Here is an 18,183-nt window from a genome sequence, read left to right as displayed (position 1 = left end):
GTTAGTCACATCCTACTACAAGCATGTTTTACTGAAGATCAATTCTAACCCGGATCTTCACGGGTCATGTAGTTCTAGAACTGTCAGATTATTGTCCGGCCTGGTTGATGCTTCTTATGTGTCTTAGGCAATGGAATGTTTTGGCAATATGGCTTTTTGAAGCCACTATCTGCGACATTGCAATGGCTCGTTCTCGCTCCAGTGGTATAATCTAGACGTTTTGGTGTGTGCCTGCTACAGACACACGGCATGCACAAGTGGTATAACAGACACATAATTTTCACGATCTTTCACGCTCATCAATGCAAAAGATTTTTGTGTTGTTTTTAGCAAAATGTGTACAATGTTTGTTACTTCTAAGTAACAATCAAAACGCTTCAAAATATTCACGTCGTTGCTTGGAATATAATCCGCAAACACCAGCTGTGTACTTTCATTTGTTCTTCGGTTTAGATTTCATAACTGTTATATTTAGAAGCGCCAGTACACACGTGGGCTCTTTAGAAGGAAGAATATTAAGATGGCCAATCAGTTTATGCTATGTTATGTGACTAACTATATTCCTTCACTGAACAAACTGAATCCTGAGTGGGATGTTTATGTGAGATCACGGAGTGCCTCACAACAGGTGACCTATTATCGCCTTCGGAGGCATTCCGACTTAATCACAACACATAGCACTAAACGTCGGCAATTACTGAATATGCAATATCTGAATATCTTGGAAGTAAGCACATGTATTGATTTAATATAACACACATATGGCATTTAAGACTAACGTTTGCTAACAATTAATACTACACGTATGGATACCGTTGCAGAGAGACACTTTTTTATATTAATCTCAATACTTCTTCTAAAATCACCATGTGGCGTGTAGGAAGTCGTAAAGCCAGGATGAGTGTATCAGCCCAGTACATGGCGTCACGAGGTCATATCAATCCATTCGACACCTCACGTCCACTGGCCCCCAGATCCCTATAGTAGAAATTATTGCGACCCAGAGCCAGAACTAACTGTACCCCACCTTTCCATCAGTTTTCAGAGCAATGTGAAAGCACTAAGCTAGGATGCAATACCCAAGAGCTTCGTTCAGCCTCCTACATCCATCATCATGTGTTCAGACCTCACACATATGAAGTTGGATTTTGTAAGGATAATCCGCTGAAGGAATACCGGGGCTGATGTAGAGTGAGTGACTGAGTTTAGTTGTACGCCACTTAAAGCAATATTCCAGGAAAGTGACGGCAGGGGACACCAGGAATGGCCTTCACACGTTGTGCTCATGTGGGAATCAAACCTGGGAATCCGATGTGAAGAATGAATCCTGAAGTAGACATGACATGAGTGTACTGACCCGTTGGCCCTACAAGTGAGAGCCCTGTATTCTATTTTAGTATTAGTTGCATCGTCTTTAGATATACAAGGACGCAAACCAAGTTATAACACGTTGACGGTGGTCGGTGAGTAACTGAGTGCAAGTGCCAGTCAGAATGAATGTTCAATATGTAGCTACTGTGTACGCTTACACGCTTACGTAATGACAAGAAAGCTAATCAGCAAACTTGTCTGTATAACCTTATTCCTAGACTACACGCCTCGTGTTATTGATTTCCGGACGGTTAAGAATTTTCCTTGTTGTCTCCTTTATCACATGAACAATTGCAAACATGTCACCACCATGTAAACATAATGTTATCTGAGGGTGAGCACAGCTAACTGGAACCGTGTGACGTACGGAAACCTAGGACCAGACGATACATATATACATGTCCATACCTCGCCTGTACTCATACATAAATACTAATAACAATAAATGTATTTGTTATGCGCTATTTTCCATCCGTTGTGGGTGCTCAAAATGCTGTCAAAATCTGATTACTATTACCCCCGGGGGCCCAAGCTGCCCCAGAGGCGCTAGAAGGTTAATAGTCACATACCTTATCCCATCAGGTACCCATTTCCTGCTGGGCGAACAGAGAAAATTTTGAAGACATTCATTTACCTAAGGTGAGACCACATGTATCACATGTGTTGCGTTGTGGCAGGACTGAAGTACTGGAAACTATCAAGAGTCAGGCTGCCAAACACGGTCACCCACTCATGGACTGATCGCCCAACGTTGTTTAAACATCAACTGATTTGTGACCTGTGCTCTATGTACAGGACCACACATCACCATGCAGTTAGTAAAACATGAAATACTGCTAACGAGTACCATGCAGTTAGTAAGACATGAAATACTCCTAACGATATAATTCACGGTACAATCTAGCATCACGATCTGAATATAACTAAGTGAACAATCATACTTCATGGTTTAATTATGATGGTGATTAGCAGCTTAATACTACATGGAATCCTATTCGGAAAGTACAAGTTGTCAAGACGGAAGCACCAAGACACCTCCGTATTCACTGCCCATCTTTAACTGTGATGTTAACTGTTAACGAATCCGTGCTCCCATCCATCCCCGTCACCTTGAACGTGTACGTATCACCGGAAGTTACGTCATGGGCCATAAAGCTCGCATCGGCTGTGTAACGAAAGTAGACCGTGTCTCTAGGTGTGAAGGCTTGAGTAGAGCTGTTATTTCCCTTGAATACCTCGATCTTCCGTATGTCATTGCCAACGGCGAGACAGGTCAGTCTGCAGGGTAACCCTGCCTCGCAGGTCTTGTTAATATCACAACGGGAGGCAATCAGCTGGACAGTTTTTGTCGGGAATGGTCCGGATAACAGTGAGTCTGGGTGGATAGTAACATACACCACAAGTTGGTAGCCGTGAACCATTTTGTCAAGAGGATCTACAGCCGGCGTTAGTTCGAAGATACTGACACCTTCAGGAGGTGTGCTATCGAATGGATTGTTGATTCTAAACCGTAAACGTTGTTGAGAATCAGTGGTCGTACTTTCACATCGCTCTACAGGTCCAAAGTGGGCTTCATCGTCCAGGACCGTCGGAGCTGCATGCACACTAGCATCTCGTGAGTTGTAAAAGAAAGATTCTATAAGCTTTGTTACCTTGACATCCCCCATAAGGCGGTTGTTCAGGATCGTTATTGAGGTGGAGACAGCTTTAGAGTTGTCGATGTCATAGCCCGGTTCAATGGTGACGTCCATCTGCTGGTAGCTGTACTCCCAAAAAGGCCCTTTACCCAAAGGAGCCGGGACATCAATGTGGATGTAGAACTTGTAAGACAATGGTTTCAGTAGCACAAACCCAAACTGAATGTCGTTTGTGGATATCTGGACCAACCCTGTGCCTGTCACTGAATGAAAGTATCCATGAGACGGTACAACGGATCCTCCCTGGAACCACTGGACTTCCGGTTCTTGTTGTGCGGCGTAAATGAGTGTATACGCCACCTCGTGGTCATACTTCTCAACTACTAATGATACTGGTCGTAGCTCAGAATAAGGACTCACAGATGAACGAGTGTTGATGTAGGCCTGGGGATAGTTTCCATCCCATCCGAGAATCAGTCTCAACGTGCTCAGTAAACACACCACCTTGTAGAACAACACTACAGTTGCCATTGCTCCGACACACAACCTGCACGCAATATTCCACAGTGGTTGTGGCTTCTAGCATTTCCCAAACGTAAGTGATTGCTGGTTCCCGTGGTGAAGCTTTCGCTATTGCCAGTATTATCCCACTACATAAACAGGTTGTTTCCTAGTGGATGTTATTGTCTTCTTGTGTTGGTACAGTCTGCAAACTGACACAGCACTGACACACACATGTTGAACAACATTCTGAGACTGTATTACAGTGTGATGTACAGATGGTATTGAACTCAAAGATCTATTTGAGGTATATACTATGATACCTAACATGATTATTAAGGCATTTACCCACTTTCCAGGGGTCCGTTTCACGGGTAGACTGCACTTTACGGATCACAGGAAGTCTGGGTTAGGGTTAGGATTAGGATTAGGATTAGGTTAGGGTTAAGGTTAAGTTTAGGCTAGGGGTTACTGGTAAGGGTTAGGGGTTAGGATTGGGTTAAGGTTAATTGACGAAGGCAGGGACCCGTGAAGTGATTGTAGCGTTACGACTGTCGTAAATCTATGTTTAAGTAAGGGAGTTACGATCATCTTAGCATTACGATCGCTTTGTGAAATGGGGCCCTGATAAGCAGATTTACACTCTTCAATCTTAGTATATATTCATGTGTGCCTACTAGCCACGTGTATGTAATGTGCGAAGTAGTGTGTAACACCCACTAAAGAATGTGCACAACTAGATCCCACATTGCGGTGCATATTCCAACAAATGCCACGCCCCACATAGTTCTGCACAGGTCCACAGTTAGTGTGTTTTTTCAGGATTACGCCTGATTATATAGGGCACACTGGTTTGATTCATGTTGATTTATTAGAAATACGGATGACATTGAAAGTTGGTACCAACAAAAGAATGCGGTGTTGTCAATTCTACATTAAAGATAGTTTGTGTATTTGTGGTGTCATCTCTCATCTCAGTGTGCTGTCGGCACGAGTTGGTATACAAATGCTCTACTGGATGGAAATCAGTATTCGTTATATTGGAGACATTGCTAATTGTGTGTGCTCTGTGTCGTTATGTTGGAGACATTGCTGATTGTGTGTACCTTGTGTCGTTATATTGTAGACACTGCTACCTGTGTGTGCTCTGTGTCATGATATTGGAGACATTGCTTATTGTGTGTGCCCTGTGTCGCTATATTGGAGACATTGCTTATTGTGTGTGCCCTGTGTCGCTGTATTGGAGACATTGCTACTTGTTTGTGCCTTGTGTCGTTATATTGGAGACTTGCTACCTGTGTGTGCCTTGTGTCGTTATACATGGAAACATTGTCATTTGCCATTTGTGTGTCTTGTGTTGTTGTTTTGAATACCTGCACTACTTGTGTTTCTGTCGTTTTATTAAAGATCCTCACTGCGTGTTCGTGTCTTGTGTCGTTAAGTTGAACACCTGCCCTACGTGTCACTGTCTTGTGTGCGTACATTGAACACCTGCACTATTTTAGTGGGTCTGGTGTCGTAATATTGTCCGGGTCTTGAGCACTAGGAAAACGTATACAAGGTATACAGAACATCCTGCACATCTTGTTTGTGACGTCTAGATATTCTGAACACTCTGCACATCCTGTTTGTCATGTCCAGCTATACTGAACACCCTGCGCACCTTGTTTGTCACGTCTAGCTATACTGAACACCCTGCACATCCTGTTTGCCACGTCTAGATATACTGAACACCCTGCGCATCCTGTTTGTCACGTCCAGATGTACTGATCACCATGCACATCTTGTTTGTCACGTCTAGATATACTGAACACCATGCACATCTTGTTTGTCAAGTCAAGATATACTGAACACCATTCGCAACTTGTGTCACAGTTTGTCATACGAAAGATCCTAAAATATTTTTACATCAATATATATCTGCAATACCATTAAAATGCATGTGGAAATGTTTAAACATTTGCTGACCACACGATTCTTTCATCATCATCATATATATACATGTGTGTGTGTATATATATATGCATATGTACACACACACACACACACACACACACACACACACACACACACACATATATATATATATATATATATATATATATATATATATATATATATATATATATATATATATATATATATATATATATATATATATATACACCTGGAAATTAATCAAGCAACACCCCAATTTTTTCTATTGGAGCAACTTTGAAGTGTTCTGACAATCAAAATATGCCGGGTTGATATAGTTTGACACTTTTTTATTCAACAGACGATCTCTGACAAACAACTTAAAGGGAAAAAGTATCAAGACTTTGCTTTATTGCAACGAAATCCAAATTCTTAAAACTGTCTTAAATTCATGAAAAAATGGACACAATTTACTATTCATCCACAGACGTTGTTGTCAGGTGTATTAACACAAATGTCACATGGAAAGAAAGAACAGTCATCTGAGAGTCTGCACACCGACTTTCATCAATATCTAGTGTGTCCTCCCTGCGCACGCACCACCGATTCCAGACGCCTCCTCATTCCTTGGATGAGTCTCCGGATCTGATTCTGGGGGATCCTGTTCCACTCCTCATGCAGGGCAGCCGTCAATTCGTTGAGATTATGGACTGGTGGGTCTCTCTGCCTCACACGACGGCCAAGAAAGTCCCACAAATGTTCAATGGGGTTGAGGTCAGGGCTCATGGCAGGCCATGGAATTCTGTCAATTGCATTTTGCCGCAAAAAATCATTTACAGCATGCGCCCTGTGAGGTCTAGCATTGTCGTCCATAAATATGGGTCTCGTTGCCAGAGGATGGTTCTCAAAATGAGGTACCACAGCCCTGTCAAGAACCTCCTGTTGGTAACGAACACCGTTAAGGTTGCCACGGATGGTAATGATATCCAACTTGCAGTTCATGGAAATGCACCCCCATACCATAACGGAACCTCCCCCAAAGGCCACAGTCTCCTGGATGTTCCGTGGAGCCATTGCTGTGTTCCTCTGCCTCCAGACCCGAGTACGACCGTCCACCATGTGCAGCAAGAACCGGCTCTCATCTGAGAAATGGACCTTCCTCCAAGAGGCAATGTTCCAGTGCAAACGGTCATTACACCAGGCCAGTCGGGCTGCCTTATGGGCTGGAGACAGTCTGGGTCGCTTGATTGGCCTCCTTGCCCGGTATCCTGCAGCTTTCAGACGATTCCGAACAGTCCTGTTCGAGATGGGTCTCCCTGGAAGCCACTCCTGTCTCAACCGAGAGCTCGAGTCGAAGGACCTGCGCCGTACAAGTCTCAGTAAAGCTCTGTCCTCCCGGACTGTGGTCTTCCTGGGTCTTCCTGGTCTAGGCAGGTCTTTAACTTCATTAGTGGCCCGGTATTTTTTCAAAAGTTTTGAAATTATGGAATGATGTCGTCCGATTTGAGTCCCGATTTGTCTTAGAGACATACCAGCATTCCTCATGCCGATTATTTGCCAACGAGTGGCCTCTGATAATTTCCTACGTGCCATGACATTGAAATGAATGAAAAACCGAATGCAATCGACAACCTGCGCTTGTAAACACCCCAGGGAAAAAGTGCATTTTTCGAAAGTTGAGGTTAAAGCAATGCACGTGCGCTGTGCAAGCTTCACGCGCGTCATATCAACCCATGAAAAGCTCATGCTGTATGTCAATACATCAAAATTGAATAATCAATCATCAAAATTACTTCGTTAAACTTTGTTAAGTTTTTATGTGTCTTTGAATTTGGTGTTGCTTAATTAATTTCCATATGTATATATATATATATATATATATATTCGTGTGTGTAAACCACGACTGTGTGTAACAAAGTGTGTGTGCGTGTGTCTCTCTGTGTGTGTCTGTCTGTCTGTGTGCGTATATACACTCCTCATATATAGTCTCCTTACTTGTTACATCTATATATATGCTCCTTAATTCTTACAAAGGTAGCATGTTTTAACATAACACAAGACTGTGATATAGTTACAATTCATTTATATGAACATTTTACAGATTGTTACTTAGAAAATATGTGCATAAATGTCAAGATCAATATATAGCCGGATGTCATACCTCAGGCAAACACAGACGCATGATCTGAGGACCGTGCGTTGTTACAAAGAGTGGTTTATAACCTGTCACTCCATGGTAACAATACCAAGTAAGGTAAGTACACGGACATAGGAACACAAGGGAATTCATACAGAACTGAAGATTACAAAACTCGGGATACTTTTTAGTTTTTAATCTGCTAAGGCAATCAGACAAATAGTCGCGATTGCCAAACACGTTAAACGTTAAATAGTTTCTTTAGGTGACAATAATGTCGCAAAATATCACGGGTATTTCAGTGATGCACCAAGATATATCTAACATGTGAACATACACAAGAAAAAGAACCCCTCTCCATTGGAAAACCAAAATGGGGATATTTGAAACACAACCAGCAAGTGGTAAAAGAAAGAGATATTAGTAGCACTGCCAGCTAACTCTATCAGACATAGGGACATTAACAGCACTGCCAGCTAACTCTATCAGACATAGGGACATTAACAGCACTGCCAGCTAACTCTATCAGACATAGAGACATTAACAGCACTGCTAGCTAACTTTGTCAGACATAGAGATATTTACAGCACTGCCAGCTAACTCTATCAGACACAGGGACATTAACAGCACTGCCAGCTAACTCTGTCAGACATAGAGATATTAACAGCACTGACAGTTAACTCTATCAGACATAGAGACATTAGCAGCACTGCCAGCTAACTCTGTCAGACATAGTGACATTAGCAGCACTGACAGTTAACTCTATCAGACATAGAGATATTTACAGCACTGCCAGCTAACTCTGTCAGACATAGAGACATTAACAGCACTGCCAAGTAACTCTATCAGACATAGAGATATTAACAGCACTGCCAGATATCTCTATCAGACATACAGACATTAGCACCACTGCCAGTTAACTCTGTCAAACATAGAGATATTAACAGCACTGACAGCTAACTCTATCAGATATAGGGACATTAGCAGCACTGCCAACTAACTCTGTCAGACATAGTGACATTAGCAGCACTGACAGTTAACTCTATCAGACATAAAGATATTTACAGCACTGCCAGCTAACTCTGTCAGACATAGAGACATTAACAGCATTTCCAACTAACTCTATCAGACATAGAGATATTAACAGCACTGCCAGATATCTCTATCAGACATACAGACATTAGCACCACTGCCAGCTAACTCTATCAGACATAGAGATATCAGCAGCACTGCCAACTAACACTATCAGACACAGAGAAATTAGCAGCACTGCCAGCTAACTCTGTCAGACATAGAGACATCAACAGCAACTAACTGTAAATGTACACGATTGTATTGTTATGCCTTTCAACTATCCTTTTTGCTTTGCACTTTTGTCAACAGAGTCATGTCTTGCAATTCCACATAGCAGTGGAATTTATCAATCTGTCAAAATAATCTATGATATTTTCAGGCAGATTTTATTATGGAGCAGTGATATTTTCAGTCGTGTTGTGAAGTGATTGAATGTAGACATTGATTAGTCCTCCACGTGTTCACCTGCTACCACGCCACCTCAACCGATCAGCTCACATCTGTGCTACAGAGAGGGAGGGCTATAGAACAGTTTCCAGGTGTTAGGCTGATGTCTGTAAAAAGACAAATTCACGATGTAAGCTTGTTCTCCCAGACGCACGTGGCGCAGGTAGCGTGTAGTTTACATGAACACAACGCGACTGTGCGGCACAATAAGGAAGAGGCATATAAGACTGGTGCTCATATCCTGGATATGATTGGCTAGTTACGTAAACTAATTTATGAATATATATCTTGGTGAGATGATCAGGGTGGCCAAATCACCTTTGATATATTTAGCTTTGAATCGGTATAACACTGTTTATATCTTCCTAATAAGTCAGTTGTATTTACAAAGAAAAAACAATATCGTTTTCGCTTTGAGGCAAACATATGAAGACGGAGGACATATCTAGTAACAACTGAGCACAACACCCAGATTATGTAAGCGGTGATATGCGTAAATTAAGTAGATAGCTTATTGAAAAGACTGGGATATGTTATCCGTCTCTTTTCTGCTGTGTCATGACCTGAAGGTGTCATCACAAGAAAGTAAACAACGTTTATGTCTAACATACTTGACTTCCAGCTCTAGGGTGTCGAGACATCTGATCTCACCATCAAGGAGGATGAGATGTGCCTTGTCCTCGCCATTACCGGATGTGTCACCATTGTTGTTTGTGTCTGCGACCTTCACTTTATACGACGTGACGTCATACATACTGATGAAGTCTTGATTATACTGAAAATAAAAGAGCAGTTTAAGAAATAGACATGGACAGGTTCAGGAATCACTGATCTCCCCAAGGCTGCTTTTCAATTTACATATCTTAGTTTTGTTATAGTGTCTAACTCTGGACAGCCATTGTCCAAATATTTCTAAAAACCCCAAACTATGTAACCAAGCCATATGGGACTTATTTGTTATTACTGAATCTGCATTCTTAATCTTTATCACTACGGCACTGTACATTGTCTTGTCAGACACCCTGTTCCTCTTTGTTACTTCCATTAATTACTGTATATGACATTTTTGGCTTTTCTTGGTCATCCCCCGTGTCGGTGTCACCACATCAACTGTAGAAGGAAGTGCTATTGTTTCTCTATCTGTCCATTGATGAAACTTCGCCTGTCCATTGGTATTGAAAACTCTCTCCCCCCCCCCTCTCTCTCTCTCTCTCTCTCTGTGTGTGTGTGTGTGTGTGTGTGTGTGCGCGCGTACTCACATCTATACTGAGAGTGATTATTCAGACTGTCTGTGAAGGGACGACCGCTCGCAGGATTATGCCCCTCGCAGGAAAGGCCCTGAGGTTGAGCTGGAATTCCGCTCACCTCATTCAACTAAAGAAGTTTGAACTCAACTATGCCTTCGTCAACATCTTGTTCATCTTCATTATGATCTAATCCCTAGTCGACGTACCATAGGCTGTACCTACGCGTTGATAGTTTGTTACTAACAAAATTATATATATTCAGAGACTATCCGCTTACACTGTCTTTCTGCATGGTGCTGAGCTTTAACAGGAACTTCATGAATTGGATGTTTCCAGACACGATTTCAGTCAGTAACGTCATGCCGCCAGGATTATACAGAGCTTTAGCCTCGTTACCGTCTGTATTCAAGCGCGACAGTACACAGTTCACATCGGTGAAGCGACCTTGAATCTGTACACAATCTGAAAAGTAAATATTCATAAGGCTTACACAAGCATGTGTTTTGATGATATAGCCTTCAGGATTTTAACCATGGCAGTGCCGACAGTGGTCTTGCGTTACAATTATGAAAATACCACAAAGTGGAGAATGGATGAAATAAACACTTTTCTCACACACCTACCTCTGTTGGGTCTTGGTGCTTCGCTGAAAGTATACATACAAATCATTATGAGCTGTTATACTCTGATCCCTATCTACAGTACAACAAGAAAAAAGGAAATTGTGACAAGCAGTCAAGCAAAGGGCTGTTTTAATCAGACAGGTTAGCTTCTTACTTGAACCCAATTTATAGAAAGTAATACACAAGCAACGATAAGCAAACTAAATACCTCTGGGTGTTTGTAATCGCTCTGTTATCGTTTAGGACATATTCAATTTCTGCATCAAACTCTCTCTTCTTTTTTAAAAAGCTGGCTAAAACACCAACTGAAACAAAACACCAGTTTTAAGGGCTCGTGTGCGACACAGGATCCTGTAAACAAGTGCATGATAGTAGGAGCATGCGTGCTATACTGCACACATGGAATTGTCAGTATAAACCTGACACACATAGTATACTGTACACCTTGTACACTGTACACCTGGTATCTTCAGTACAGACCCAACACACGTGGTACAGTGTACACCTGACACTGTCAGTATAGACCCCAAAGAAAGGGTATACTGTACACCTGGTGTCGTGACGGTATGCTGTACACTGTGCCTGACTTTGTCAGTATAGATCCCACACAAATGGTACACTGTACACCTGACATTGTCAGTACAGACCCCATACAAATAGTATACTGTACCCTGGTATCGTGAGTATAAACCCCACACACGGTGTACAGTACACTTGGTGTCGTGAGTACAGACCTCACATGCATGGTATACTGTACACCTGGTGCATTGTACACCTGATATTGTCAGCATAAACCCGACACATTGCATCTGTAGACACCGGCACCTGTGACCACGTCTCACCTGGATAGCGGAGGGTTTTCAACCACCGTGATCGGTCAGCATCTTTGACGAAATGGCACCAGTAACCATAGGCAACCATGACCCCGGCGAAACCCACCAGGCGACCCTCTTCATGGACACTTGCCAGATCTCTCCATACAGTACTGCCTGTAACAGAAACCCTTCCTTGGCAACTGTTACTCTCATATGCGTTGCAACATACGACTTCACTCTAACAATATGTGTGACATGTTATGTTTCACACAAGGTCAGTCATACCACATGTCATATACCCACACCTAAGTTTACCACCGTGTCATACACTTGTCCGACAGGAGGAATACCCAAAGCACCCACAAACCTTGTACAATGTGAAGGGCGACTGTCTCCACATCGATGAAGCCGTACGTTCTTTTACAGAGTTCATTTCCCGTTCCTGAAAGTCAAGTAGTAGATCATGATATGTAATAGGATGAATACACGATTCCATGGGCATCGTGTTCCAGCATGGAAATCGCATACGGTCTCTGTCTCTGACTTCCCTGTTACTTAAGCCAAGTGCCGTCTGCAACGGTCTGCTCTGCTAGTATTCTGCCTGTATTTACCTAATTGGGATGTCGGCATACTGTCACTATTCGATCTACTGGAAAGTGCTCTGCTAGTGTACTGTCACTATTCGACCTACTGGAAAGTGCTCTGCTAGTACATTGTCACTATTCGACCTACTGGAAAGTGCTCTGCTAGTGTACTGTGACAATTCGACCTACTGGAGAGTGTTCTGCTAGTACACTGTCACTATTCGACCTACTGGAAAGTGCTCTGCTAGTGTACTGTCACTATTCGACCTACTGAAAAGTGCTCTGCTAGTATACTGTCACTATTCCACCTACTGGAAAGTGCTCTGCTAGTGTACTGTGACAATTCGACCTACTGGAAAGTGTTCTGCTAGTACACTGTCACTATTCGACCTACTGGAAAGTGCTCTGCTAGTGTACTGTCACTATTCGACCTACTGGAAAGTGTTCTGCTAGTACACTGTCACTGTTCGACCTGTTGGAAAGTGCTCTTCTAGTATACTGCTAGTATACTAGTATACTATTAGTATACTAGCATTATTCCACATGAAACACAGTGTGTAAGTTCAATTTCTGGTGTACCTGTAGGCAGTATTCCGATGGGTATATCGACGGGGGAGAGTATAGCAGTGTGGCTGCTGACGTCAGTGTCGTCCATCTGCATCCTGGGTACTAGTGTGTTGATGATCTCAAAGAAGGAACCGTCGCCCCCCGCAATAATGACGCTACAGAGGAGCAAGATAGACACGGGGTACTCCCGGGAAGAGAGAACATATTGTCGAGTTTCGCGCATTACAGAATTATTAACAACAAAATCAAAATTACCCAACATCGCGTGGCAGCCCATACTGACTATACCGTTTGCTTGTCAAGCATATCACTCCATTCTCCATATCGGTTCAACGAGTGCCGGCAATTCCTGGCGTCCACTACTGAAACATGGTTGCCTTAGGCGTAAAACAATGCCCACTAATTCACGACCACATTGATGAAACGGCTTTAAAGACGATGAGATGTATGCTGTTGAGATCAAACATGAGGTATTGTAGGAACCACCTGCTGACCTCCACCAGTGATCAGCGAACATGGGAGTGGAAATGATGGCGAGGACACCTACCCGTTCACTTGGGAAAAGTCATACGTCTGGCCAATCTCTCCTATGTGTTTCGACCTCTGTGTCACTTGAAAAACGAAATTTGTTGATAAGTATATCAAGAAGACAACATAACAGCCCTATACCGATTGCACTGTACAAACAATAGCACCTCATTGTTACAACACATTGTTCATATTAGACAAATCACAGATATAATTGATCTTTATGAATGACACAGTAATCAGCCAGTGCACATTGGGGTAAGTTAGACGTCTCAATTACCTATAACATCCGCCTGTATATCAGCAAGTTCAAACAGTGGAGCAACCTTTGTTTCGTAGATGTGGCGGCCTTGACCTCTCCCCCCGATGGCATTGACTATTACAAGAAGACGCGTGGGACGATCTGCAACATATGCTCCACTGTGTAACGGGGTTGATGATACAAGATACGTACACATGTACCTACCTAAGGGTAAAACAATGCTAATATTAGATACTAATCAAACACACCTATCTTCAATTCATACCGTGACTTCAACAACATATTTCATTGCTTCCCGGTTTAAGTGTCGTGATACAATGGCGTTAACGTCTGAACGCTGTAAAAAGAGGCCGACATATACAGTTACACTTGGATATATACTGAGCCAAAAAATCGCGTTCTTTCTTCACAGCACTATAAAAGAATAAGAGATAGTAAGATGGTTAAATTGTTATTATTTCATTGCTAAGATCTGTGTGATGTATTCGACAGTGCCACAATCACTTCCTTTGGGCTACACCGCCGTTCCAAAACATGGGTATACAGAATGTCAAGTCACAATATGCACGTCGAGAAAAGAGACTGGCTGCCCGCAACCGATTCCGAATGGTCAGTGAGGACAGTCGACCTCTGAACATGTCAGCCCAGGTTCGTGTAGCCGGCAGAAATCTGTCACGTCAGTGACGTGCGACGATTTGATGGTCTTCTGCTCGTGACATCCCCCGTGGAGGACCCGATCTTGGGCGAATTGGTGTCTGTTTGTTGTAGACGATCTCGCAAGTCATACACAGTACGACGACTGCACCCCATTGCTCTTGCGACGTCAATACCTGATCTTCCCGTTTGTAACATGCCAACCGCGCGTTCACGTTGCACACTTGACAATCGTGGCATTTAAAGTACCGTTAGAACTGTGGCTTAAAACTTTTTTTTTTTCAATTCTTGCGTCTAGTGGAAACACGTGCAAACAAGGAAAACTTCGATGCGAAGATCACGTGATCGACTACATCTGTAAAACCTGATTTGGCACTAACGTCATTTGCACGACGAATGGATGGGTTTGAGTGGGTTTTGCTGACGTTTTTGTAGAGTCGAAAGATAGGGATCCTGTTTCGGATACGTAGATGTATCATCAAAGAAAACTTATTCATTATTTTTTAAAATAACATTTAGTGAAATTTCTTTGACTCAGTATACTTACAGGTGCATATCTGATTTTCGTTATTTGTAGCTGTCTCACCTGTCATGTCTATCCTGCTGCGTATGATGTCCACCCACTCCTGCAGGGTGTGTTTCTTTCCCTCCATGGTCTTGTGGCGGTGGCGCCATCTGTTGTCAGTCTGTCGATGTACATAGTGGACAGTGAAGCAGTCTTTTGTGTCCTTGCCCTTGGAAGAAGGTGACCCTCTGTGTGCTGCGATGACGTCACGCCATGGTACAGCTAGTTCTGTTCAAAAGATGATAAAACCTCAACGTTCGATCGCCATGTGTGTTAGTTAGTTATTAACTAAATACGATGGGCCATTGATATTGACATCCAATGATCAAGGGAACTACATATCAGCACCTTGAGCAAGCACTTGTTGCCTGGATGTGTGCGCTATATAAATATCCCATAATAATAATGATAAGTAGTGTTAATAAACACTGAAATTATAGTTCATTCGGTGCATGTGTGTGATGTTTCCAGGCATAGTGAACGCCAGAGACATGACAGTCACAGCAGGCTGAAAATATACACAACTGATATATATCTGTTCTCTTCATTCATAAAAACACACACATAAACTCAGTAACGTTGTATATGTTACATCATGAAAATAAAAGTAAATCATATGCAGCGATACATTTTTATTGCCCAAGTCAGTTTAACAGTGTGTATTCATGTTTCATCCTCAGTTCCATAGGAAGTATACACACAAGCCTCCTGTGAGTAGCTAGAAAGTAAGCAGTCACAATATCACTCTACCGGGTACCCATTCAGGTCTGGTAAGCAACGGCATATTTTGAAAGAAGTAACTGACTCCCGAACACACCGCGAGCTGCAGGGTGGAGCAAGGTCAAAGACTCTCAATGCCCTTTACGTCACTGAACGTTAATTCACGTCATTTGACATTGCTTATTCACGACACTTAACGAACGGTGCCTGCTTTGTGACCTTTTCAGTCGACACAGGACCAAGTTATCATCACCCTATCATTAACAGTATAATATAAACAGAATAAAGTTCGTTACTTATGCATATGCTAATATCACAAAACACAACTTTGTCATGTGTGTGATAATCCAAGTCGAAGTGCGACAGTGGCAAAGAGGTGACTCACAGTTCAAGTCAGGCAGTGACTTCGGGAAACACATAACACATGACCGTCTCAACACAAGGCCTACGGTTTTTGCGCAGCAAAAACTTCCTTATATACCACACAGCCTCGACAAGTAGTCAAACGTGTTTTCGGACAATTTAATGGCCGTTCATAGAAGAACAAACGTGTGTCAGACCCAGCCATGCTCAATTCATGGTTCCGAACAGTCGCCCGTTAACCAACGTGTCTGCAGATACTATATTTCTACCGACACTGAGCTTACTTAGACAGGTGGAATATGAAATATAGTGAGTGAGTGAGTTTAGTTTTACGTCGCACTTAGCAATATTCCAGCTATATGGCGACGGTCTGTAAATAATCGAGTCTGGACCAGACAATCCAGTGATCAACAACATGAGCATCGATCTGCGCAATTGGGAACCGATGACATGTGTCAAGTCAGCTAGTCTGACCACCCGATCCCGTTAGTCGCCTCTTACGACAAGCATAGTCACCTTTTATGGCAAGCATGGGTTGCTGAAGGCCTATTCTACCCCGGGACCTTACCGGGTCTATGAAATATAACCATATCCCAGCTACATGTGTATTTATTTCACAGTTTATTTTATTCCTTTTCCAAATGTGCTCTAAATGTTTCTGTAAACTGACTGTATGCGCGTCTTGAAAAGTACTTTGTTCCGTAATGAAATGTGTTCTTGAAAAAAATATGTCGTCCCTATTTGATTCGGAATCGTTTGTCAGGTCGGCTATTAGACCACGCAAGCTAACGAATTGCACGCGTTCCTCGGGCCAGAGGTCTAAGGGGAGTAACTCTTGCCAATGTTAGCAAAATATTGCACAGTATCCACGGAATATTGTGTTTGGGAAGCCTTCACATAAGCTGATACATAACGATAGACGGACAGCATAAACTGTAAATAGCACCAGGAAGGACATCGACATGGAGTGATTAAAAACTAGTACTCACCAGTGGTTCCTCGCCTCGTCTGTGTAAACCAGCATATGTTCCTGCAGCCCACCTGCAGCCTCACCAGATCTCCGGCGCACGTGAAGTCTCCCGCTAGACAAGTGTCGTCGGCTGCAGTACTGGCGACTGGTTTCGAGCTGTCAGCCATTGCTCCCCTTCACTTCCGAGTAGCTCTACACACAGCCCAGTCAGTCAGTCAGTCAGCACAATAAGTCTACTATCTAGGCCACCGGACGAGGCTTTTTATGTGTCGGGCTTTGTACAACACGATCCACTATTTGTGTGACACCACTATACAGCGACTGGGAAATACGTAGCCGGCTGATATTGAAACGCTGGTTGCATCATGAAAGAACATGTTTAAAACATGGATTATCCTTAATCGCTGAAAAACTACTAAGGCCCATGCAACTGAACACGGGTATAGGTTAAACATAGCGGTATGTGATGCCCTGTAAATAACAAAACGTCACAAAATAATCATTTTGAGAACCAATTCAAGATAGTTCAGCTGTGGTATGTCTGTGGAGAATGCAGGTGGAGGTGCGAGCAACCAGGACGCTGGTGCGACGCAGGATGTTTGCAAAATATGTCATTTAATTTGAGGACGATGTATGTGTGAGAAGGTGGTAGACAACGTAAAAGAACATGTATTAATATCTGAAAACATCAATTGACGCAACACAGATCTTTCAACGGGCAGCTTGGTAACCTGGGGGTTAAAGCGATAGCTCGTCACGCCGACGAATTCCTGCATGAGTACATATTGTGAAGCCCATTTCTTGTGTCATCCGCTGGAATAGTGCTTAAAGGCGCCGTAAAACCAAACACACTCACTCACTCACTAACATTCGTCTCAACAACATTTCCTAGAGCCGAGTTCCCAAATGAGCTGGTTTGACTGGCGTATTCAGATTTTTGTTTGGGTTTCATTTAAAAAACCATGTTTTTCTCGGTCACAGAGCACGGGACAAAATACTTCATTCTCCATGGATTAAAAGGAAAGTTAACTCAAATACATAATTTAGTCATTTATGTAACTGTCAAGAAGTAGATCTGATTATATACATTGACACTCTTTGGTACTGCATTGTTGAACATGTAGAGGTCTCTAGGTCACTGAAAATACGAAAACTCAAAATTTGGATAGAAATACATATCCCAATTTTAAATTGAAAGCAG

General features: G+C 42.6%; 1 protein-coding gene across 1 annotated transcript; it reads right to left on the bottom strand.

The window, feature by feature from the left end:
- Positions 1–7,492: 7,492 nt before the first annotated feature.
- LOC137291439 (ceramide kinase-like) lies at positions 7,493–17,226 on the bottom strand. Its single transcript, XM_067822789.1, has 12 exons — positions 17,002–17,226; positions 14,951–15,157; positions 13,729–13,851; positions 13,468–13,531; positions 12,933–13,075; positions 12,137–12,211; positions 11,797–11,943; positions 11,163–11,259; positions 10,955–10,977; positions 10,609–10,793; positions 9,696–9,859; positions 7,493–9,191 (listed from the first exon to the last, which is right to left on the bottom strand). The coding sequence occupies exons 1-12, from the start codon at positions 17,147–17,149 to the stop codon at positions 9,143–9,145; spliced, it is 1,425 nt and encodes a 474-aa protein (XP_067678890.1). The 5' UTR covers positions 17,150–17,226; the 3' UTR covers positions 7,493–9,142.
- Between the last annotated feature and the right edge of the window lie 957 nt (positions 17,227–18,183).

Source organism: Haliotis asinina, chromosome 7 (genome assembly GCF_037392515.1).
Source record: "Haliotis asinina isolate JCU_RB_2024 chromosome 7, JCU_Hal_asi_v2, whole genome shotgun sequence".
NCBI lineage: Eukaryota > Metazoa > Mollusca > Gastropoda > Lepetellida > Haliotidae > Haliotis > Haliotis asinina.
This window is presented reverse-complemented; position numbering and strand designations above follow the sequence as displayed.

Coding starts and splice junctions, on each gene's coding strand:
- LOC137291439 (XM_067822789.1), bottom strand. CDS start 17,149: ATGGCTGACAGCTCGAAACCAGTCGCCAGTACTGCAGCCGACGACACT. Junction 12,212..12,932: donor CATCGGAATACTGCCTACAG/GTACACCAGAAA, acceptor CTTGACTTTCAG/GAACGGGAAATGAACTCTGT. Junction 11,944..12,136: donor CGCCCTTCACATTGTACAAG/GTTTGTGGGTGC, acceptor TTTCTGTTACAG/GCAGTACTGTATGGAGAGAT.